General features: G+C 42.3%; 1 protein-coding gene across 4 annotated transcripts in view; it reads right to left on the minus strand.

The window, feature by feature from the left end:
• Window positions 1-10,193: 10,193 nt before the first annotated feature.
• Window positions 10,194-26,599, minus strand: part of LOC138661806 (cytochrome P450 2F2-like) — a 154,243-nt gene continuing 137,837 nt past the window's right edge. For 3 of the 4 annotated variants that reach the window (XM_069746734.1, XM_069746733.1, XM_069746735.1), the window contains exons 8-10: window positions 11,360-11,544; window positions 11,121-11,262; window positions 10,194-10,622 (exon numbers count right to left, since the gene is read on the minus strand). In XM_069746734.1, coding sequence (XP_069602835.1) covers window positions 10,420-10,622; window positions 11,121-11,262; window positions 11,360-11,544 — 530 coding nt within the window. In that variant the 3' untranslated portion in view covers window positions 10,194-10,419. The remainder of the gene's footprint in view (window positions 10,623-11,120; window positions 11,263-11,359; window positions 11,545-26,599) is intronic. The other variant, XM_069746736.1, reaches the window with a different exon arrangement.

Genomic DNA, 26,599 nt, shown 5'->3' on the forward strand with positions numbered 1-26,599 from the left:
GCACAGGAGGCCAGTCTAGCTAAATAGATAGGACAGGATGGAATACTGTGTGGTCAGTATAAAACACTACAAAAATCCACGCAGAGATTACAAAAACTCTCCACACCTGACTAAAGGTGTGGAGGGTAAATCTGCTTCCCAGAGCTTCCAGCAAGACAGATTAATTCACACAGATTAGCTGGACAAAAATAGAAAGCACAGAACGGATAAGTCCACAATCCATGGACAGAAAAGAGCAAGCAAAAACTTAGCTTTGCAGAACTGGTCAGGTTAACAGGGAAATCCAAAGAGATGTGAATCCAACCAGGAACCATTTACAAGTGGCACTGGCTGAACGACAGAGCCAGGCATAAATAGCCGAGCAGAAAAGACGATCAGTGGAAGCAGCTGAAGACAGCTAAATCCAAGGAGCAGCCATACCACTAGAAACCACAAGAGGGAGCCCAAGAGCAGAACTCACAAAAGTGCCACTTACAACCACCGGAGGGAGCCCAAGAGCGGAATTCACAACAGGAGTCTGCCAGTGTGGACAGACTTCCTTGTGTCCCGGCTGGACACTACAGAGAGACCGTGTTTAGGCTGTAGAGCCTGCGTGCTGGACATAGCACAGCCTGTGTGCCCACAGACCTGAGAGAGCGGAGCTCTACTATGAACATTGAGGATTTATCTGTCTGATGTAAGACTGTTTATCGTTTGTTCATCTCCTGTCCTGTATACTGGGTGTAATTCTCAGTATCTGTATTGTGTATGTACACACTGCACAGTACCCCTTATCCTGTCCTGTATACTGGGTGTAATCCCCAGTATCTGCATTATCCTGTATATATACACTGCACAGTACCACTTCTCCTGATCTGTATACTGGGTGTAATTCTCAGTATCTGTATTATGTATTGTGATGCCGCGATCACTAACGGGTTGGATAATACTCGCTTGGCAATAGGATAAGTGTAGACAGGCACGGTTTTTCACATAAACAGTCCCTGTCTTTTATTATACACTCAGCATAATCCACTGTAGGCCATGTTACAGATCACAGACTTCACATAGTCCTTAGCACTTCATAGTATACGGCTTTGAAACGCAGTCACTAAACACGCCGGACCTCTTTATGCAGTTATCGTGGGTGACTGCACATTGAACAGTTAATTAATGTCCATGGGACACAACAGGCACCAACACACGACATTAGGTTGCAGTCTCTAAACATGCTGGACCTTACTTCGTCCAATTTACATAGGAGACCGCACAGTTCCCCATACTCTGGGTTACCTTCCAGGATCTCCTGCTCCACATGGTGACTCTTGCCAGTACTCTCTCCTGGGGAAGCTGCCGAACTGGGATCACCATCCCTGTGACTAGTGCACTCCCAACAGTGCAGATCCTCAGACGGATGATAGCTTACCCAATGCAGTGCCATCACAGACTCTGCACACATGGCCTCTCTGTGCGCTATTCAGGACGTCTGTTCCCGCCTGGGACTGTCCTACACACAGGCCTCCAGGTACAAGGCCTCCCCATGTGCTCTTCAGGGATACGGTCCTACTCCCAGGACCTCCCAACACAGAGGCCTTCCAGGACCTGAGACGCGGACCAAACAGGTCCATTCATTCTCCAACATGTTTCCACCATGGTCACATTATATACTTGTAACCACTCTGATAGGTGGGAGGTGTGTGTGGTTAGTCAGACCCGTCCAGCTCTTCAACTAACCCTATAAGCCTCCCTTTAAAGTAAAAAAAACACTTGTGGAACTACAGGTCCCAGAACAACATTACTTCAGGCTTACAGCGCAGACTCCCTCTGCGACACATACTGGCCATTTACAATCATGCCTGCAACTGCCATGCATTCCCATGGGCTCAGTATGCCTCCATGCGTATTCTAAGAAGAACATGCAGCGCCCCATAGCTGTAACATGGGGCCACTGCATCACAGTGTATATACATTGCACAGTACCACTTCTTCTGCCCTGTATACTGGGTGTAATTATCAGTATCTGTATTATTCTGTATATATACACTGCACAGTACCACTTCTTCTGCCCTCTATACAGGGTGTAATTCTCAGTATCTGTATTATTCTGTATATATATATATATATATATATAAACCATAAAAAATTGGAACAGCACAATGCTCACCGGCGGGTGCCTGGCCTCCCGGGCAGAATGGTCCACTCATCTGCCCACATAAATACAAAAATCAGCAAATGAAGGCAGCACTCCAAGTCTTCATGAAGGTAAAAATGTGTCTTTTATTGAACCCACATCTCTGTGCGACGTTTCGGCTCACACTGAGCATTTTTCAAGCCCTTGAAGGCTTTTTTATATATATATATATATATATATATATATATATATATATATATATATATATATATACGCTGCACAGTACCACTTCTCCTGTCTTGTTTACTGGGTGTAATTATCAGTATCTGTATTATTCTGTACTAGATGGTGGCCCGATTCTAACGCATCGGGTATTCTAGAATATGTATGTAGTTTATTTATGAAGTTTTCAGAATAATGCAATTTATACACAGGATTCAGCCGGCAGGCCATGACCAATTAGCGAAGCGTGGTTCAAATTCCACACCAATTCGTGGGCAGACTGCGCCTGTCGCTGATTGTTCGCGGCCAGGCGTGACCAATCAGTGAAGCCAGTGCCGGCTCCAGGTTTTTGCCCCCAGGCGAAAGAAGTCTCAGTGGCCCTTCCTCTTTAACACATAACACGATTCATGATGCACAGATACAGCAGAGAAATATAGCACAGCCAACTAGCGTATAAGGCAGCCCATGTAGTATGTAACACAGCCACATAGTATATAACACAGCCACTTAGTATATTGCCCGGCCACGTGGTATATAGCACAGACACGTAGTATATTGCCCAGCCACATAGTAAATTGCCCAGTCACATAGTATATTGCCCAGCCACGTAGTATATTGCCCTGCCACGAAGTATATAGCACAGACACGTAGTATATAGCAAAGACACGTAGTATATTGCCCAGCCACGTAGTAAATAGCACAGCCACATAGTATATTGCCCAGCCACGTAGTATATAGCACAGACACATAGTATATGGCCCAGCCACATAGGAAATTGCCCAGCCACGTAGCATATTGCCCAGCCATGTAGTATATTGCCCTGCCACATAGTATATAGCACAGACACGTAGTATGTAGCACAGACACGTAGTATATTGCCAAGCCATGTAGTATATAGCACAGACATGTAGTATATTGCCAAGCCATGTAGTATATTGCCCAGCCACGTAGTATATAGCACAGATGCATAATATAAAGCACAGACACGTAGTATATAGCACAGACACGTAGTATATAGCAAAGACACATAGTATATTGCCCAGCCACGTAGTAAATAGCACAGCCATGTAGTATATTGCCCAGCCACGTAGTATATAGCACAGACACGTAGTATATTGCCCAGCCACATAGGAAATTGCCCAGCCACGCAGTATATTGCCAGCCATGTAGTATATTGCCCTGCCACGTAGTATATAGCACAGACACATAGTATGTAGCACAGACACGTAGTATATTGCCAAGCCACGTAGTATATAGCACAGACAGGAAGTATATAGCACAGACATGTAGTACATTGCCAAGCCACGTAGTATATTGCCCAGCCATGTAGTATATAGCACAGACACATAGTATACAGCATAGACACGTAGTATATAGCACAGACACGTAGTATATTGCCCAGCCAAGTAGTATATAGCAGACACGTAGTATATAGCACAGACACGTAGTATATTGCCCAGCCACGTAGTATATTGCCCAGCCACATAGTATATAGCACAGACACGTAGTATATAACACAGACACGTAGTATATTGCCCAGCCACGTAGTATATAGCACAGACACGTAGTATATAGCACAGACACGTAGTATATAGCACAGAAACCTAGTATATTGCCCAGCCACATAATATATTGCCTTTTTGTCTAGTGGTTTTAATTATTTGTATCAATAAATCTATTTTTAATTGGACCTTTATGGCTGTTTGTTTCGTGTTTCTTCTTTCTTGTTATGGCTTGGCAGCTGGTCCTTATTGGTCCTTCATGCATATTTATGTATTTCTAGCTCTGCGATGATACATTGGTCATTTGCAATCACTTTATCAAATATGCTTGCTTCAATATTATTGTGCTATATCTTTTGTGTGTTATGCACAGGTTTTTCTATTGTGGCTACCATGAACTACAGAGCGAGAGAGAGAGTCTGGCTCAACCAGTTGGATCAGGTTTTTGGTGCGGGGGGAGTTGATGCACAGCAAGGTGTGGATCACAATTGGGACCAGCAATGTTTGCAGATGAAAACATATCTGCTGAAAAGGTCACGTTTATGGTGGAATCGGTCGCTATTGGAAAAATATGTCAGCTCCAATATGATTCCACGTGGATTACGAGTGAGAACTATACCGACGTTTGTGGTTGATGATGACCAATTTATTGGCAAATGGGAAGAAACATGTAATTTATGCTCTATGACTCTCCTGCAACTATTGATTAATAAGAATTCTACTGATATTGCTGAACTCGATAAAATGATTGATATTGCCCAAATAGAGATGAAGAAGGGATGTTCAGGGGAGAAGCTGATGCAATTTGAATCCGAATTAGATAAAACGATGGATCAGTGTGTCAAAAAGATCCAGGATAATCATACATCAAAATTCAATAGAGATCTAAAAGATTATCAGTATAAGGAATTATATCTCTGGAGAAAGAGAACTAATTCGGATCTTCATAGAGTTCCATCAAATAATTCAATTGCATCCACCAGTGGACAATCGGATATCTCCTCAGTCTCAACTTCATCATATGGTGATTCTCACAGATTGAGGGATCATGCTTATCATTCGTATAAAAGAGGACCACCTGGTGGATATTCTCACTGCATCTGATTTATCTCTCTTGGGTAGGGGTCTGTCCTTCTCTCCCACGCCGGGGTTTGATACCTTTGGGGCCATTAAGGATTTGCCAGGTCATTGTTGTTTAAAAAATATTATTATAATGATGAATTTTATAAACTTTTTCCAACAGAGGAGGAACAAGAGGCAGTAAGAGTCTTGGAGGAGTTATCTGAGGAACATATCAATGCAGGAGGTAAGATCCCCCCATCCATCCGTCCGCCCTCTACTAGGTTTCCCCCATTTTCCTCCTGTCCCAGCATTGATCTTTTCGTCCAGGTGGTATCCAATGAGTTTCAAGGTATCCCTAAATTTCGTGGTACGGATAACGATAACGAAGGAGGAGAGGATTCGGCTGAGGTTCCTTCAAGAACTGCCATATAGTGCTGAAGCCGGCCGATAAAGGTGGCAACATCGTTGTCTGGCCAAAGCAAATGTATGAGAGGGAAGCTTTTAAACAACTCAATAATACCGTCTGCTATAGGAAATTAACCTATAATCCCCTCTCTGCATTTGTCTCTAAATTAGAATCCATCATAAAAAGGGCCTTAGACAACGATGTTGTCACCAAAGACCTGGCTTCGGCACTTATGGTAAAGGAGCCCACCATTCCTACTCTTTACCTTTTACCGAAAATACACAAAAATGCATTGGTGCCACCCGGTCGACCTATCGTGTCTGGGAGGGGTAATTTCCTTGATCGTGTGAATGGATGGATCGATTATTATTTACAGCCACTTGTGTCCTCCTTACCATCGTTCCTCAAGGATACTGGGGATTTTTTGCGCAGGGTCGATGGACTGTGTTTTGAGAGTGATACTCTTCTGGCTTCTGTGGATGTTGAATCCCTCTATACCAACATTAGACATCAGGACGGCATTAGAGCTGTCCGTTTTTTTCTGGACTCTTCTACTCTTGCTGTACCATTGAGGGATCTCATCCTGGAGCTAATCGAGTTCACTCTCACACACAATTTCTTTGTGTTTAAAGGTTCCTTCTACCTACAGATCCAGGGGACAGCCATGGGGGTGGCCTTTGCGCCCTCCTATGCTTATCTGTTCCTGGGCCTGTGGGAGAGGGACTTATTCCTGTCTGACAAACAGGGGTTGATTGAACGTGTTCTTTTATGGGCACGTTATATCGACAATATCTTCTTTGTCTGGCAGGGCACCTCCATCGACCTTGCGCAATTTGTCTCCATTTTAAACAACAATGACCTGAATATACGCCTCACCCCGGTGTGGGATACGAGGAGGATTGACTTCTTGGATGTCACGATTTGTAAGGATGCGGGGGGTATGATCCAAATGGATATTTTCCGGAAGCCTACTGCTACCAATACCCTCCTGCATGCCTCATCGTGCCATCCCTCCCATATGATTAAGGCTATCCCTGTCGGTCAATTTATGTGCCTTAGACGCATTTGCTCCAGTGAACAGGACTTTGAGGTTCGTGCTAAGGAGCTAAGATTGCGCTTTTTATCGAGGGGGTACAGTGGACGTAGCCTGAAAAAAGCCTACCATCGTGCGAAACACTCAGACCGGGATGGCCTTCTCTATGGGAGGGCTACCACAAGGCCCAAGATGAATAATCAGATAAGATTTATTACATCATTTCATCCCCAACATATGGATATGCGTGCAGCGATGAAGAGAGCATGGCCAATCTTACAAGCTGACCCAATTATAAATAAGTTTCTTCCGGCCCATCCGTTACTTACGTTTCGGAGGGCTAGGAACCTTAGGGATCAGCTTACACATAGTCACTATGTCAGCCAGCCAGTGACTACATTCCTTCAGCAGTGCTGCTGTGCGGAGTGGATGTTCCCCTTGTGGCAAATGTGTTACCTGCCCGAACATTGAGCGTTGCTCCTCTTTCTCTAACTCAGATGGCACTAAGAAGTATATCATCAAAAAATATATATCATGTACCTCCAGGTACGTGATATATTATGCCACCTGTCCTTGTGGTCTGATTTATGTTGGCTTGACCACAAGGCAGCTTAAAGTTAGAGTGAGGAAGCACGTCCTGGGTATACGGGCAGCGGTCGATTGTAAGGATGTTACTACACTTAAAACACTGCCCAGGCATTTTAGGGACTTCCACTCCTGCGATGCAGCACTGTTGAGGGTAAGGGGTATAGATCTCCTCAATATTAATATTAGGGGGGGTGCATTGTCCAAACGCCTTGCTCAATTGGAAACAAGGTGGATATGGACTCTACGCACCATCCACCCGGATGGGCTGAATGAAAATATTTCATTCGCGCCATTCCTGTGATCCACTCTTTGTTGCGTATCATGTGGGTAGCGTGGTTCACGGCCTGGTTTTTAAATTTTTTTAATTGTATTTTATCACATTTTTTGTCTGTGTGTTCATCTTATTTACTTTGCATTATTTAGCACTTGGATATCCTGAATATTGAAATGTCTACGTGCTTGCGAGAGTTCTTCTATCAAGTGCTTCTGCGTGTCAATATCGTCAATCGGCTGTTTCACATCTATATGTATATATGAACACTAGATTGTGGCCCGATTCTAACGCATCGGGTATTCTAGAATATGCATGTCCCCGTAGTATATGGACAATGATGATTCCAGAATTCGCGGCAGACTGTGTCCGTCGCTGATTGATCGAGGCAACCTTTATGACATCATCATCGCCATGGCAACCATTATGACATCATCGTCGCTGTGCCCGTTGCTGATTGGTCGATGCCTGGCGGACTCGACCACCCAGAGACGCGGGATGTCTACGTCCTTTATGACATCATCGTCGCTGTGCCCGTCGCTGATTGGTCGAGGCCGCCAGGCAGACAGACAGACAGAAAGACAGACAGACAGACAGGCGGAAAAACCCTTAGACAATTATATATAGATTGTTGTTCCTAGTTTTGTTGTTTTTGTATGTGTGTCATATTTTCATGACTAGCAGTGTTTAGTATATGGGGTACAATACATTACATATGTGGTACCATTTAATGTTTATTAAACATATATATTACTATTTATGTTTGTATTAATCACTGTATACATAGTCCCCGTGATGCTGTATTTTGTTTGATCGATCATTCTGTTAATATTATTAATATTAGAGTCATATATTGGTGATCATGGGATGGTACTATTTAATGTTTGTATCGATTATTGTAGGCATAGCCCCCGTGATGCTATATTTTCGTTTGATCGATTATTCTGTTAATACTGGTAATATTAGAGTCATACATTGGTGATTGTGGGATGTTGTCATTATTTCTTTATACCCTGCTCTATGGCATTGTGTGTCTTGTTCCCCTTTATTTCACCTGTTTGCATGTTCCCTTATCATTGCCCTGTTCCAATATGGCGTTGATACTAGTTTCTAGCCGTGTGCGCATGCACCTGTTTGCTTGGCGGTGTGAGCGCTCCTTCTTGCCGTCCGGCATGTGATCACGTGGGGCCCTGCGTGTTTCCAGTGCCGGCGGCCATCTTGGATGTCGCTCGTGCTGCCCGGCGTTCAGTTGCGGCGGTTTGATGGTCTACACACTTCTGCATATGGTGGTATGTAAAGCACACCGTATAGATGATATACTTACCCCCTGATGAAGGAGCAGTTTGCTCCGAAACGCGCGTCGGAGTCGGGTCCGGCCGCTCTTCCTATTTGCTGATCCTGCAGGTGTTGGGTACGTTTAATACGCTGTTATGGTAATTATATGATGTTATTTATAATATCCCCATGTTTAGGCACTGATCTTCTGCATTGTTTCTAATTAGCATGGTTATGTATTGTAACATATCGTACCCCTGTAAGTGATCTGGCTATGGGTTGATGTCTTGGCCCGGGTTTTTTCCTGGTCATGTTCATATGTGTGCCCTCTTTCCCTGTGCCATATTGCCTTTTTTGTTTGGTGGTTTTAATTATTTGTATCAATAAATCTATTTTTAATTGGACCTTTATGGCTGTTTGTTTCGTGTTTCTTCTTTCTTGTTATGGCTTGGCAGCTGGTCCTTATTGGTCCTTCATGCATTTCTAGCTCTGCAATGATTCATTGGTCATTTGCATCACTTTATCAAATATGCTTGCTTCAATATTATTGTGGTATAATATATTGCACAGCCACGTAGTATATTGCATAGCCACGTAATATATTGCACAGCCACGTAGTATATAGCACAGCCACGTAGTATGTAGCACAGAGACATAGTATTTAACACTGCCCATGCAGTATATAACACAGGCCACGTAGTATAGAGCACAACGATGTAGTATATTGCCCAGCCACGTAATATATACCACAGCTATGTAGTATATAGCACAGCCCATATAGTATATAGCACAGAGATGTAGTATATAACACAGCCCACGCAGTATCTAACACAGTCCACGTAGTATATAGCAATATGGGCACCATATCCCTGTTCAGCCCGTCACTGATTGGTCGTGGGCGTTTTACCACGACCAATCATCGACTTGGGATTTCCGATACAGACAGAAAGACAGACAGAAGGACAGACAGACAGAAAGACGGAAGTGACCCTTAGACAATTATATATATAGATATGCATCTGTATTGGTTTATTATTTTCTAAATCCCTATGCACAAATAAAACAAAATCTTGAAAACCTGTTTAAAAGGGTTATCACAAGTTTGAAGGTTATCCCCTATCCTCTGGATGGTGGATAACTCTCCAACTGCTGGGAATCCGACCTCTGGGACCCCCAAAATCCCGAGAACCAGAGCTCTGAAGAACACCAGGTAAATAGATTTGTAGTCGATCATATCACTGTCGAACCATTTACCTGTGGCTCTTCAAGTAACTCCTCCAAGAGATTGCTGAGGAGAATGACCAAGCAAACCAAAATTCATTGATTGGGGAGTGTTATCGTTTGTGGGCTGGTGGGATTAGTGTGGCAGAGCTACGTTTTTGTCCCAGTCAGGTCCTGCCAGTTTGTGTCTTCACTCTGAATTCTCATGTGATCTTGGAATAAAAAAACACAAAATAATGCACCAGTGGTGAGTGCCCCTTATTTTTCTTCTCATCATTTTCATTTTTGAAGATTGTACAGCTGCACAGTTGAGCACCATCACGTCTGATGTTCTGTTTTAACCAGCATTGAATACTCCAGTGGTAAATACTTGCAGCAGGGCCGATCGGCTGCTTTTTTTAAAGGAATTTTTTTACATTAGGTTCTTTGGATGAAAGAGATCCTCAGCTTTTATCAAACATTACTAAATTCCTAAAGTTGTTTTAAAGACCCTAAAAATAACATTTTGTATTTATTGATTTATTTTTTTTATATTAATGTTCTTCTCAAGTGCTGTACCTGATAATGCAGCTCCTTTCCAATCTGTAAACTGTTATTTATTCCATAAGCTAATGATACAAATGAGTAATACATGGAATGTTATCTTTCTTCCCTATAATCAAATTGCTTCCCGCACTCATGAATACTTCACTAATCTCCTAATCTCTTAGTTTATTACAACTTATGATATTATTGTTCTTCTTGAGAACATGCTCGGGGTGTAAGACATATCTCAAAAGTGGGAGGAACATGGCCAAGTCCACATCCCACCGCAGTGACTGAGATCTTCTCCGGGGACACTGGTGACTTGATTGTGAAGTTCTGCAGAAGTGTGGTGATAAAAATGAAAAGCTCCATAAGAGCCAAGCTCTTACCCGGGCAAATTCTTTTACCTGGAAAGAAAAATCAGTGAATATAAAAAACATCTAGAATAGGTGACATATTCGGCTTTATGTCACATACACATTCATTTTAAAGGGTTTATATGGGACTTTTAATTTTTATGTGCCTAAGAACTAACAGGCAGGTATTTGCTACCTACCTGCTTGTTGTGACTGCCACGGATTCTCTTTTGCTCTGCTCTGTTGACGGGGCGTACTGCCGAAGTCATGCTGATTGACAGCCTCTCCCCACTACATAACTGTGGAGAGCCAGCTGGCAATCAGCATGACGCGGTCAGTCACACCCCGTGAAACAAAGCAGCCCAGGAGAGGAAAAGCTGCTCTGTTGACTTGGAGCAAACAAATGTTATATGGCTGGTAACACCCAGCTGTCATTTAATTTATACATTTCCAAGTGGAATATCTCCAGAATTCGATGCCCTGTTTGGTCCAAAATCCATGTTTTCACTAAAATATTAGTATCAGAAACTAGTTTCATGTCACCCTCACCTACAGAAAATGGCATCAAGGACTCATTCTTCATTAGTTTCCCATTTTCATCCAAAAAGTTTTTTGGGTCAAAATTCTCAGGGTTCTTGAACTGTGTCTCGTCATTGTGCACACCTGTAAGAACTGGAGTGAAAAATGTTCCCTGTGATTTGGAAAATAATTAGAAAAGTGATGAGCAAACTTTTTTTAATGCATTTTTTAATATTTTTATATTTTCTTTAGTCCAAATTGGTACTTACCTTCTTGAATTTATAATTGCGAATCTCAGTATCCATGGTCAATTCATGGGGAAGAGCCAATGGAACCACATCACCAAATCTCTGGACTTCATGTATTAAAGCATCTGTGTACGGCATTTTGAATCTGTCCTCAAAATTTGGTGGACATCGGCCAATTACGTTGTCTATCTCATTGTAGACTTTCTCTGAGGAACACAAAAAAATTATAGAATTTTTATTTGTTGTTTAAAGGGGAGCTATTATCAAAAAATTACCTAATGTTTAAATCATGTTCTCCTGTTATATGTTTTTTTAATATAATTTTGGAAATATTTTTTATTTCATATTACTATCATTAATTCTTTTTTGTAAGTCGTAATTTTGCAATTTCATGGTACTTAGGGTTTTTTTTCACTCGAACCCACTGTCATTTCAGGAAGAATTTATCACAATGTTCCAGATTATCATGGGCAGTATTATAATGACAAGCAACACCGCTATAACTGATGTCATATTTTTGCCATGATTAATGACAGTTTTATGCCTGAAATGCGTCATTTTATTGCCTTGATGCAATATTATTAATGTACCTAGAATTATATAAACTGTACTACTAAATTGGTGAAGTTTTATTTTCAAATAGCTGGATGCCAATGTGTCACGCCGTTCTGTCTGTATCAGATTTTTGGTGTGACAATGCATGTCTTTGCTTTAACCCTCTGCTACTTTCCCCCTAATTAGGCTGGGATACTGTTGGCTGTTACCTGTATGGAGATACCTTTATTAGTTAATTAAAACCTATAATAATAAGTGCACTTCACATAAACCATCACCATGACAACAACATAAAATAGAAAAGACCAGGATGATGCCTAGCCCTGTACTGCACTACCTGCACCCTACCTACCAGCGGAGGTTGGCACCCTAAAGACCTGCGCAATTGGCGCCCCCGCTCACCGTCGACTATCCCTTCTACCCCTATTGGGCCCTAAATAGGACGGGATGAAAATACATACACAGTCATACAGAAGTGCTATAATATATATGATGGAAAAACAGGGGGAGTCTATATTGCTACCTGCTCTACCCCTACCTATCAGCGGAGGTTGGCACCTATGATAGTACGTGGCGCCCCCGCTCAACGACGACTGTACACTAAACTGTCCCTTTATAGATGTTTCGGGAGATAAAATACTGTATGTATAATAAAGTGCTGTAGTGCTTGTAAACCATGTCTAAACACACTCAACAGGTTTAAATATACTTGTATGGATTCTCTTTATATATAGCGCTCATTCATAAACCAGGTACTCCAGACAAAGTGAAGTTTGATACATAAAAGATGTAAATAATCAGTATTCATCAAAATAGACCTGATGCACCGATTGGACACCCAAGTACCTAGTCCAAACCCACTGGGCTGAATCCCCAGTCAGGCCACAAACAAAAAAACCACAGTCAGTCGGTACCTTTGTTATAGAGAATCCCTACACAACAACCATTTGGGTCACCCCAATACCCTACTGATGTATATATAAACACAATTAGTACATTCTCAAACAAAGCCTCCCTTGTAGACTCGACGCGTTTCCCCTCACTGTTTCATGAGGTTCATCAGGAGTAAAATACGATAATAAGGGGTTACTTAGCTTGTATTAGATGTCAAAAACGAAACCGATACATGGTATAGCATCCCAGGGCCCCAGGGCAGATCCCCTCTTGATATGGTGCCTCGGAAGAAGTGCTAAAGTGTATGCGCTTTATACCTTGCTTTTAGATAGTGCCTCCCACCTTGTAGCTCTGCGTGCATGCCGGTATAGACTTCCGGTAAACTCTCGGCGTTCCGGATGTGATCACATCACACAAGAGACTCCAGTGCGATGTGCGCATGCGCAGAAAGCTCGCGCACGCGCTGACGCTCAAGCGTTCCACAGATGCGTTCCAGTTGCTGCGCTTGCGTAGTAACACGTGCCCGCAACTATACCAGCGTTATACAAAGGCACTATGGAAACTGCGCATGCGTCCCCCTCAATATGGGCAACGCTTCAAGACCCAGCGATCTGTAGACGCATCAAAAGCACTGCGCCGGCGCAACCCACATATGTATGGGAAGCGCTAGCACCGCACTACAAACCAAGAGCTGAGGTACCACAACAGATGTAGAAGGTACCATGTTACCAATGCTGCAGACATAGATAGTGGTAAAAATATGATTAAACCATTACCCCCACGCTGTAGCTACCCACAAAAATAACTAAACGCAAATACTATTGCACCTTTATTATCACTAAAAAAATTTTTACAAACATGTATGTGAATAAGATATTAATACATATATATTCGAATATGACAATAACATTTGATGATAGTAGAATAGAAATAGCCGATATACCTATTGCAACAATACCTTAATATCACAATTTAGGCTCTTACTACCCATATTTACACTATATATCTCTAAGCGCATATCACTACTAAATCTCATTATGATTCGTATGTCCGGGAATATACTTCCACAACACACAATTAGATGCGGTATCTCAAAATTGAGATCAGTGAATATATATTTACACAAGTTTGTCCCATTAGGAACAATACTGCAGGAGAAAAATCAGGTGACCAATATTTTATCAACAGGAAACAATTTACAGATAACACCCAAAGTTCATCTGTTCATTGAGTCCCCTAGGGAAAACCGTGTCCAACCTATGGATCCATTTCAACTCCTTCTGTAGAATGGTCCTATCCCAATTTCCACCCCGAACTGATGGGGCCACAACCTCCACTGCACAGAAAGAAAAAGAACTGAGGTCACCCTGGTGAACATCACGAATATGCCTAGATACAGGAGTGTCCCTAGCATGCCTGATGTCACCCAGGTGTTCACCTATCCTTCTTCTTAGTTCTCTTTTAGTTTTTCCCACATAGTTCTTTGGGCAGGCACACTTAAACAGATATATCAAACCACTCGTTTTGCTGTTAGCAAAATGTCTGGTCTCAAAAACTCGACCTGTACTAGCACTGGAGAAATGATTACCCGTAGAAATATACCCACAGAAGGAACATCCTCCACATCTAAAAGTACCCATCTGTCTTTTGTCAAGCCAAGTTCCACTCTTTCTTGGGGGGTAAAAGTGCTATGCACCAATTGATCCCTCAATGACCTCCCCCTTTTATAGGTAATGGTCGGTGTTCCTGGTAAAAATTCATGAATGTCAGTGTCTGCCAGCAAGATATCCCAGTGCCTGCCGATAATATCTCTCACCTCCCGGGAACAGTCATCAAAATTACCTATGAGTCTTACAATGGAGTCAGATTCTACCTTGTTCTTAGATTGTAACAGGCTGCTTCTTGGGATTTTTTCTACATACTTAAATGTATCCCGAAGGATATTGTTGGGGTAACCCCTTTCACGGAATCTATTTCTCAGGTCTCTCGTTTCAACGTAAAAGGATGAGTCCGTGGAGCAATTTCTCCTTGCCCTCATATATTGACCTTTGGGTATCCCCCTTCTGAGCCCATAGGGATGATGACTGCTCCATCTGAGCAAATTGTTAGTGGAGGTCGGCTTCCTGTATATTGCGGTTTCCAGGCGACCCTCCTTATCCTTACTGATAGTAACATCCAGGAAGTTGATTTTTTCTTTATCAATCTCAGCTGTAAACCTTAGGCCAATATCATTCTTATTCAAACCCTCTATGAAGGTATTGAAAGAAATGGTGTCGCCTGTCCACAAAATCAGAACATCATCTATATATCGCCCCCAGAATAGTATCTGGGGGCACCACCAAGATGACCTCCCTTCATCAAAAACCACGGTATCCTCCCACCAGCCCAGGAGCAAATTGGCATAGGTAGGTGCCCATGAACTGCCCATAGCCGTGCCCCTGAGCTGGTGGTAAAATTTGCCGTCAAAAAAAAAATAATTGTGGGTCAACATAAAATTTAATAGGCGACCTATGAACCGGTTATGCTCCACAAACTGAATCCCCTTAGTTTTTAGAAAATAATCAACAGCTTGCAAGCCTGCATCATGAGGGATACTGCTGTATAAGGCTTCCACATCAATAGATGCTAGCCATGTATCCTCCCCAACTGTGATATCCTCTATTTTTAATAAGAGATCAGCAGTGTCTCGTATATATGAAGGCAGAGCAATAACGAATTCACGTAAGACTTTATCAATGTAGATGCCACAATTCTGTGAGATTGAGTCATTACCCGAAACTATCGGTCGTCCCCTCAAAGGTACCAACCCCTTATGTACCTTTGGCAAGGCATAAAATACAGGTATTGTTGGTGTTTTTTGTACCATAAAGTCCCTTTCGTTCTTTGATATTAGCCCCTGTATCAGAGCCTCATCTAATAAATAGACAAGTTCAGAGTTAAACCTATCAGTAGGATCCTTCCTCAAGAGTCCATATGTTGACTCGTCCTTTAATATTTTAAGACACATATCTCTATAGTTGTCACAGTCCAGGATCACGAGGTTACCCCCCTTATCCGAAGGTTTAAACACCAGCTCCTTCTTTTTTGATAGAGCATCAAGGGCCCTCCTTTCACATGATGTTAAGTTTGACACATTACTCTTCTTTTTGGCACCTAGTCTCTTGAAATCAGTTAATACCAACTGTGTAAATATATCTATACTGGTGTTTATAGACAAGGGGGGCATCCTCGTGCTACCAGGTTTGAGTTTAGTAAAAGGACCCATGCCCATTGGTCTCATACCTTCCTCCAACATATCTGTCAGAATTCTTACATCAGATAGTTCAGTTATGTCAATACCCAAACTTAGGCACTCAGCTTGATCATGACTCTTGAAGAATTTTTTCCACTTTAGTTTGCGAGCAAACAGATTAATATCCTTCACCCACTCAAACTCATCGAACCTGTTAGTCGGGACAAAACCTAAACCTTTATCAAGGACTCTCTTTTCTACATCCGACAAGGTATGAGATGATAAATTAATAATGCTGTTATCACTATTTCCTTTTCTTAGTACCGGGGAGTTCCCAGTCGCTCCCTTAATTGGTAAGGGAGCCCTCGTCTCTCTAAAAAAGTGGAAGCAGAGGGCACAGTTGAGGACCCAGATGTACCAGAATGACCCAGATAAGGTGGTTGATAGCCCATTCCACCTCTTGGTGCACCATATCTCTTTTTTGTATTCCTTCCCCATCTCTCTCTACGGGGTCTGAAAACTGGACTGGTATTATTACTTCCCAGATACCTAGAGGACCCACTTTTTTCACTATCTGATGTCTCAATATCTGATGATGATACACTTGCCCCTTCCCTTCTCTGGGGAGGGTCTTCTTCCAGAAAACAAAACACCCTGTTATCCTTAAAATCACGACTATCACGATTGAACTGTTTGCGTTTCCTTTCTTTGATATCAGTTTGGAATTTTTCTATGTTAGTTTGAAGGGTTGACTCCCTCCGATTGAAATCTGGATCACTCTTATGTTTAATAATGTTCTCTATTAATTCAGTTAATCTCTTACTTGTTTTGTCAAAAGTATTTTTTTCTTCTTGTAAAAGAATCTGCATAAGTCTCACCGAGCTCTCAATCAACTCATTCCGCCACTTATGTAATAATTCAGGTGTTCTAGCCCTACGTGCTGGAATAATGTTCAGTCTCAGTCCTTTAGGTATAATTTTAGTCTTAATATAATTCTCCAGTGACTGTACCTCCCACCAGGACCTGATGTTATCTCTGTAGCAGCCAGTCAATTCATGAAAAAGATCCCTTAGATCAGGTGAGTAGGTTGGATCATTAGTATCCCTAGGGTCACTATATACATCCCTGGCGTCACATGCCCATGATTCCCTGTTGATTGGTCCTGCAAGAAACCCTGCCATAAGACTAATTGTAACACTTTCACAGAGAAAAAAAAGTTGAACTGTGGGGACCTCTACTTTTAACAACTTCACAGAACAAAATCCCCAGTGTAAACTAGATAAAAAATACCTTTATTAGTTAATTAAAACCTATAATAATAAGTGCACTTCACATAAACCATCACCATGACAACAACATAAAATAGAAAAGACCAGGATGATGCCTAGCCCTGTACTGCACTACCTGCACCCTACCTACCAGCGGAGGTTGGCACCCTAAAGACCTGCGCAATTGGCGCCCCCGCTCACCGTCGACTATCCCTTCTACCCCTATTGGGCCCTAAATAGGACGGGATGAAAATACATACACAGTCATACAGAAATGCTATAATATATATGATGGAAAAACAGGGGGAGTCTATATTGCTACCTGCTCTACCCCTACCTATCAGCGGAGGTTGGCACCTATGATAGTACGTGGCGCCCCCGCTCAACGACGACTGTACACTAAACTGTCCCTTTATAGATGTTTCGGGAGATAAAATACTGTATGTATAATAAAGTGCTGTAGTGCTTGTAAACCATGTCTAAACACACTCAACAGGTTTAAATATACTTGTATGGATTCTCTTTATATATAGCGCTCATTCATAAACCAGGTACTCCAGACAAAGTGAAGTTTGATACATAAAAGATGTAAATAATCAGTATTCATCAAAATAGACCTGATGCACCGATTGGACACCCAAGTACCTAGTCCAAACCCACTGGGCTGAATCCCCAGTCAGGCCACAAACAAAAAAACCACAGTCAGTCGGTACCTTTGTTATAGAGAATCCCTACACAACAACCATTTGGGTCACCCCAATACCCTACTGATGTATATATAAACACAATTAGTACATTCTCAAACAAAGCCTCCCTTGTAGACTCGACGCGTTTCCCCTCACTGTTTCATGAGGTTCATCAGGAGTAAAATACGATAATAAGGGGTTACTTAGCTTGTATTAGATGTCAAAAACGAAACCGATACATGGTATAGCATCCCAGGGCCCCAGGGCAGATCCCCTCTTGATATGGTGCCTCGGAAGAAGTGCTAAAGTGTATGCGCTTTATACCTTGCTTTTAGATAGTGCCTCCCACCTTGTAGCTCTGCGTGCATGCCGGTATAGACTTCCGGTAAACTCTCGGCGTTCCGGATGTGATCACATCACACAAGAGACTCCAGTGCGATGTGCGCATGCGCAGAAATCTCGCGCACGCGCTGACGCTCAAGCGTTCCACAGATGCGTTCCAGTTGCTGCGCTTGTGTAGTAACACGTGCCCGCAACTATACCAGCGTTATACAAAGGCACTATGGAAACTGCGCATGCGTCCCCCTCAATATGGGCAACGCTTCAAGACCCAGCGATCTGTAGACGCATCAAAAGCACTGCGCCGGCGCAACCCACATATGTATGGGAAGCGCTAGCACCGCACTACAAACCAAGAGCTGAGGTACCACAACAGATGTAGAAGGTACCATGTTACCAATGCTGCAGACATAGATAGTGGTAAAAATATGATTAAACCATTACCCCCACGCTGTAGCTACCCACAAAAATAACTAAACGCAAATACTATTGCACCTTTATTATCACTAAAAAATTTTTTACAAACATGTATGTGAATAAGATATTAATACATACATATTCGAATATGACAATAACATTTGATGATAGTAGAATAGAAATAGGCGATATACCTATTGCAACAATACCTTAATATCACAATTTAGGCTCTTACTACCCATATTTACACTATATATCTCTAAGCGCATATCACTACTAAATCTCATTATGATTCGTATGTCCGGGAATATACTTCCACAACACACAATTAGATGCGGTATCTCAAAATTGAGATCAGTGAATATATATTTACACAAGTTTGTCCCATTAGGAACAATACTGCAGGAGAAAAATCAGGTGACCAATATTTTATCAACAGGAAACAATTTACAGATAACACCCAAAGTTCATCTGTTCATTGAGTCCCCTAGGGAAAACCGTGTCCAACCTATGGATCCATTTCAACTCCTTCTGTAGAATGGTCCTATCCCAATTTCCACCCCGAACTGATGGGGCCACAACCTCCACTGCACAGAAAGAAAAAGAACTGAGGTCACCCTGGTGAACATCACGAATATGCCTAGATACAGGAGTGTCCCTAGCATGCCTGATGTCACCCAGGTGTTCACCTATCCTTCTTCTTAGTTCTCTTTTAGTTTTTCCCACATAGTTCTTTGGGCAGGCACACTTAAACAGATATATCAAACCACTCGTTTTGCAGTTAGCAAAATGTCTGGTCTCAAAAACTCGACCTGTACTAGCACTGGAGAAATGATTACCCGTAGAAATATACCCACAGAAGGAACATCCTCCACATCTAAAAGTACCCATCTGTCTTTTGTCAAGCCAAGTTCCACTCTTTCTTGGGGGGTAAAAGTGCTATGCACCAATTGATCCCTCAATGACCTCCCCCTTTTATAGGTAATGGTCGGTGTTCCTGGTAAAAATTCATGAATGTCAGTGTCTGCCAGCAAGATATCCCAGTGCCTGCCGATAATATCTCTCACCTCCCGGGAACAGTCATCAAAATTACCTATGAGTCTTACAATGGAGTCAGATTCTACCTTGTTCTTAGATTGTAACAGGCTGCTTCTTGGGATTTTTTCTACATACTTAAATGTATCCCGAAGGATATTGTTGGGGTAACCCCTTTCACGGAATCTATTTCTCAGGTCTCTCGTTTCAACGTAAAAGGATGAGTCCGTGGAGCAATTTCTCCTTGCCCTCATATATTGACCTTTGGGTATCCCCCTTCTGAGCCCATAGGGATGATGACTGCTCCATCTGAGCAAATTGTTAGTGGAGGTCGGCTTCCTGTATATTGCGGTTTCCAGGCGACCCTCTTTATCCTTACTGATAGTAACATCCAGGAAGTTGATTTTTTCTTTATCAATCTCAGCTGTAAACCTTAGGCCAATATCATTCTTATTCAAACCCTCTATGAAGGTATTGAAAGAAATGGTGTCGCCTGTCCACAAAATCAGAACATCATCTATATATCGCCCCCAGAATAGTATCTGGGGGCACCACCAAGATGACCTCCCTTCATCAAAAACCACGGTATCCTCCCACCAGCCCAGGAGCAAATTGGCATAGGTAGGGGCACATGAACTGCCCATAGCCGTGCCCCTGAGCTGGTGGTAAAATTTGCCGTCAAAAAGAAAATAATTGTGGGTCAACATAAAATTTAATAGGCGACCTATGAACCGGTTATGCTCCACAAACTGAATCCCCTTAGTTTTTAGAAAATAATCAACAGCTTGCAAGCCTGCATCATGAGGGATACTGCTGTATAAGGCTTCCACATCAATAGATGCTAGCCATGTATCCTCCCCAACTGTGATATCCTCTATTTTTAATAAGAGATCAGCAGTGTCTCGTATATATGAAGGCAGAGCAATAACGAATTCACGTAAGACTTTATCAATGTAGATGCCACAATTCTGTGAGATTGAGTCATTACCCGAAACTATCGGTCGTCCCCTCAAAGGTACCAACCCCTTATGTACCTTTGGCAAGGCATAAAATACAGGTATTGTTGGTGTTTTTTGTACCATAAAGTCCCTTTCGTTCTTTGATATTAGCCCCTGTATCAGAGCCTCATCTAATAAATAGACAAGTTCAGAGTTAAACCTATCAGTAGGATCCTTCCTCAAGAGTCCATATGTTGACTCGTCCTTTAATATTTTAAGACACATATCTCTATAGTTGTCACAGTCCAGGATCACGAGGTTACCCCCCTTATCCGAAGGTTTAAACACCAGCTCCTTCTTTTTTGATAGAGCATCAAGGGCCCTCCTTTCACATGATGTTAAGTTTGACACATTACTCTTCTTTTTGGCACCTAGTCTCTTGAAATCAGTTAATACCAACTGTGTAAATATATCTATACTGGTGTTTATAGACAAGGGGGGCATCCTCGTGCTACCAGGTTTGAGTTTAGTAAAAGGACCCATGCCCATTGGTCTCATACCTTCCTCCAACATATCTGTCAGAATTCTTACATCAGATAGTTCAGTTATGTCAATACCCAAACTTAGGCACTCAGCTTGATCATGACTCTTGAAGAATTTTTTCCACTTTAGTTTGCGAGCAAACAGATTAATATCCTTCACCCACTCAAACTCATCGAACCTGTTAGTCGGGACAAAACCTAAACCTTTATCAAGGACTCTCTTTTCTACATCCGACAAGGTATGAGATGATAAATTAATAATGCTGTTATCACTATTTCCTTTTCTTAGTACCGGGGAGTTCCCAGTCGCTCCCTTAATTGGTAGGGGAGCCCTCGTCTCTCTAAAAAAGTGGAAGCAGAGGGCACAGTTGAGGACCCAGATGTACCAGAATGACCCAGATAAGGTGGTTGATAGCCCATTCCACCTCTTGGTGCACCATATCTCTTTTTTGTATTCCTTCCCCATCTCTCTCTACGGGGTCTGAAAACTGGACTGGTATTATTACTTCCCAGATACCTAGAGGACCCACTTTTTTCACTATCTGATGTCTCAATATCTGATGATGATACACTTGCCCCTTCCCTTCTCTGGGGAGGGTCTTCTTCCAGAAAACAAAACACCCTGTTATCCTTAAAATCACGACTATCACGATTGAACTGTTTGCGTTTCCTTTCTTTGATATCAGTTTGGAATTTTTCTATGTTAGTTTGAAGGGTTGACTCCCTCCGATTGAAATCTGGATCACTCTTATGTTTAATAATGTTCTCTATTAATTCAGTTAATCTCTTACTTGTTTTGTCAAAAGTATTTTTTTCTTCTTGTAAAAGAATCTGCATAAGTCTCACCGAGCTCTCAATCAACTCATTCCGCCACTTATGTAATAATTCAGGTGTTCTAGCCCTACGTGCTGGAATAATGTTCAGTCTCAGTCCTTTAGGTATAATTTTAGTCTTAATATAATTCTCCAGTGACTGTACCTCCCACCAGGACCTGATGTTATCTCTGTAGCAGCCAGTCAATTCATGAAAAAGATCCCTTAGATCAGGTGAGTAGGTTGGATCATTAGTATCCCTAGGGTCACTATATACATCCCTGGCGTCACATGCCCATGATTCCCTGTTGATTGGTCCTGCAAGAAACCCTGCCATAAGACTAATTGTAACACTTTCACAGAGAAAAAAAAGTTGAACTGTGGGGACCTCTACTTTTAACAACTTCACAGAAAAAAATCCCCAGTGTAAACTAGATAAAAAATACCTTTATTAGTTAATTAAAACCTATAATAATAAGTGCACTTCACATAAACCATCACCATGACAACAACATAAAATAGAAAAGACCAGGATGATGCCTAGCCCTGTACTGCACTACCTGCACCCTACCTACCAGCGGAGGTTGGCCCCCTAAAGACCTGCGCAATTGGCGCCCCCGCTCACCGTCGACTATCCCTTCTACCCCTATTGGGCCCTAATTAGGACGGGATGAAAATACATACACAGTCATACAGAAGTGCTATAATATATATGATGGAAAAACAGGGGGAGTCTATATTGCTACCTGCTCTACCCCTACCTATCAGCGGAGGTTGGCACCTATGATAGTACGTGGCGCCCCCGCTCAACGACGACTGTACACTAAACTGTCCCTTTATAGATGTTTCGGGAGATAAAATACTGTATGTATAATAAAGTGCTGTAGTGCTTGTAAACCATGTCTAAACACACTCAACAGGTTTAAATATACTTGTATGGATTCTCTTTATATATAGCGCTCATTCATAAACCAGGTACTCCAGACAAAGTGAAGTTTGATACATAAAAGATGTAAATAATCAGTATTCATCAAAATAGACCTGATGCACCGATTGGACACCCAAGTACCTAGTCCAAACCCACTGGGCTGAATCCCCAGTCAGGCCACAAACAAAAAAACCACAGTCAGTCGGTACCTTTGTTATAGAGAATCCCTACACAACAACCATTTGGGTCACCCCAATACCCTACTGATGTATATATAAACACAATTAGTACATTCTCAAACAAAGCCTCCCTTGTAGACTCGACGCGTTTCCCCTCACTGTTTCATGAGGTTCATCAGGAGTAAAATACGATAATAAGGGGTTACTTAGCTTGTATTAGATGTCAAAAACGAAACCGATACATGGTATAGCATCCCAGGGCCCCAGGGCAGATCCCCTCTTGATATGGTGCCTCGGAAGAAGTGCTAAAGTGTATGCGCTTTATACCTTGCTTTTAGATAGTGCCTCCCACCTTGTAGCTCTGCGTGCATGCCGGTATAGACTTCCGGTAAACTCTCGGCGTTCCGGATGTGATCACATCACACAAGAGACTCCAGTGCGATGTGCGCATGCGCAGAAATCTCGTGCACGCGCTGACGCTCAAGCGTTCCACAGATGCGTTCCAGTTGCTGCGCTTGCGTAGTAACACGTGCCCGCAACTATACCAGCGTTATACAAAGTCACTATGGAAACTGCGCATGCGTCCCCCTCAATATGGGCAACGCTTCAAGACCCAGCGATCTGTAGACGCATCAAAAGCACTGCGCCGGCGCAACCCACATATGTATGGGAAGCGCTAGCACCGCACTACAAACCAAGAGCTGAGGTACCACAACAGATGTAGAAGGTACCATGTTACCAATGCTGCAGACATAGATAGTGGTAAAAATATGATTAAACCATTACCCCCACGCTGTAGCTACCCACAAAAATAACTAAACGCAAATACTATTGCACCTTTATTATCACTAAAAAATTTTTTACAAACATGTATGTGAATAAGATATTAATACATATATATTCGAATATGACAATAACATTTGATGATAGTAGAATAGAAATAGGCGATATACCTATTGCAACAATACCTTAATATCACAATTTAGGCTCTTACTACCCATATTTACACTATATATCTCTAAGCGCATATCACTACTAAATCTCATTATGATTCGTATGTCCGGGAATATACTTCCACAACACACAATTAGATGCGGTATCTCAAAATTGAGATCAGTGAATATATATTTACACAAGTTTGTCCCATTAGGAACAATACTGCAGGAGAAAAATCAGGTGACCAATATTTTATCAACAGGAAACAATTTACAGATAACACCCAAAGTTCATCTGTTCATTGAGTCCCCTAGGGAAAACCGTGTCCAACCTATGGATCCATTTCAACTCCTTCTGTAGAATGGTCCTATCCCAATTTCCACCCCGAACTGATGGGGCCACAACCTCCACTGCACAGAAAGAAAAAGAACTGAGGTCACCCTGGTGAACATCACAAATATGCCTAGATACAGGAGTGTCCCTAGCATGCCTGATGTCACCCAGGTGTTCACCTATCCTTCTTCTTAGTTCTCTTTTAGTTTTTCCCACATAGTTCTTTGGGCAGGCACACTTAAACAGATATATCAAACCACTCGTTTTGCAGTTAGCAAAATGTCTGGTCTCAAAAACTCGACCTGTACTAGCACTGGAGAAATGATTACCCGTAGAAATATACCCACAGAAGGAACATCCTCCACATCTAAAAGTACCCATCTGTCTTTTGTCAAGCCAAGTTCCACTCTTTCTTGGGGGGGTAAAAGTGCTATGCACCAATTGATCCCTCAATGACCTCCCCCTTTTATAGGTAATGGTCGGTGTTCCTGGTAAAAATTCATGAATGTCAGTGTCTGCCAGCAAGATATCCCAGTGCCTGCCGATAATATCTCTCACCTCCCGGGAACAGTCATCAAAATTACCTATGAGTCTTACAATGGAGTCAGATTCTACCTTGTTCTTAGATTGTAACAGGCTGCTTCTTGGGATTTTTTCTACATACTTAAATGTATCCCGAAGGATATTGTTGGGGTAACCCCTTTCATGGAATCTATTTCTCAGGTCTCTCGTTTCAACGAAAAAGGATGAGTCCGTGGAGCAATTTCTCCTTGCCCTCATATATTGACCTTTGGGTATCCCCCTTCTGAGCCCATAGGGATGATGACTGCTCCATCTGAGCAAATTGTTAGTGGAGGTCGGCTTCCTGTATATTGCGGTTTCCAGGCGACCCTCCTTATCCTTACTGATAGTAACATCCAGGAAGTTGATTTTTTCTTTATCAATCTCAGCTGTAAACCTTAGGCCAATATCATTCTTATTCAAACCCTCTATGAAGGTATTGAAAGAAATGGTGTCGCCTGTCCACAAAATCAGAACATCATCTATATATCGCCCCCAGAATAGTATCTGGGGGCACCACCAAGATGACCTCCCTTCATCAAAAACCACGGTATCCTCCCACCAGCCCAGGAGCAAATTGGCATAGGTAGGGGCACATGAACGGCAAATTTTACCACCAGCTCAGGGGCACGGCTATGGGCAGTTCATGTGCCCCTACCTATGCCAATTTGCTCCTGGGCTGGTGGGAGGATACCGTGGTTTTTGATGAAGGGAGGTCATCTTGGTGGTGCCCCCAGATACTATTCTGGGGGCGATATATAGATGATGTTCTGATTTTGTGGACAGGCGACACCATTTCTTTCAATACCTTCATAGAGGGTTTGAATAAGAATGATATTGGCCTAAGGTTTACAGCTGAGATTGATAAAGAAAAAATCAACTTCCTGGATGTTACTATCAGTAAGGATAAGGAGGGTCGCCTGGAAACCGCAATATACAGGAAGCCGACCTCCACTAACAATTTGCTCAGATGGAGCAGTCATCATCCCTATGGGCTCAGAAGGGGGATACCCAAAGGTCAATATATGAGGGCAAGGAGAAATTGCTCCACGGACTCATCCTTTTACGTTGAAACGAGAGACCTGAGAAATAGATTCCGTGAAAGGGGTTACCCCAACAATATCCTTCGGGATACATTTAAGTATGTAGAAAAAATCCCAAGAAGCAGCCTGTTACAATCTAAGAACAAGGTAGAATCTGACTCCATTGTAAGACTCATAGGTAATTTTGATGACTGTTCCCGGGAGGTGAGAGATATTATCGGCAGGCACTGGGATATCTTGCTGGCAGACACTGACATTCATGAATTTTTACCAGGAACACCGACCATTACCTATAAAAGGGGGAGGTCATTGAGGGATCAATTGGTGCATAGCACTTTTACCCCCCAAGAAAGAGTGGAACTTGGCTTGACAAAAGACAGATGGGTACTTTTAGATGTGGAGGATGTTCCTTCTGTGGGTATATTTCTACGGGTAATCATTTCTCCAGTGCTAGTACAGGTCGAGTTTTTGAGACCAGACATTTTGCTAACTGCAAAACGAGTGGTTTGATATATCTGTTTAAGTGTGCCTGCCCAAAGAACTATGTGGGAAAAACTAAAAGA

This window comes from Ranitomeya imitator, chromosome 2, assembly GCF_032444005.1.
Source record: "Ranitomeya imitator isolate aRanImi1 chromosome 2, aRanImi1.pri, whole genome shotgun sequence".
Lineage (NCBI taxonomy): Eukaryota > Metazoa > Chordata > Amphibia > Anura > Dendrobatidae > Ranitomeya > Ranitomeya imitator.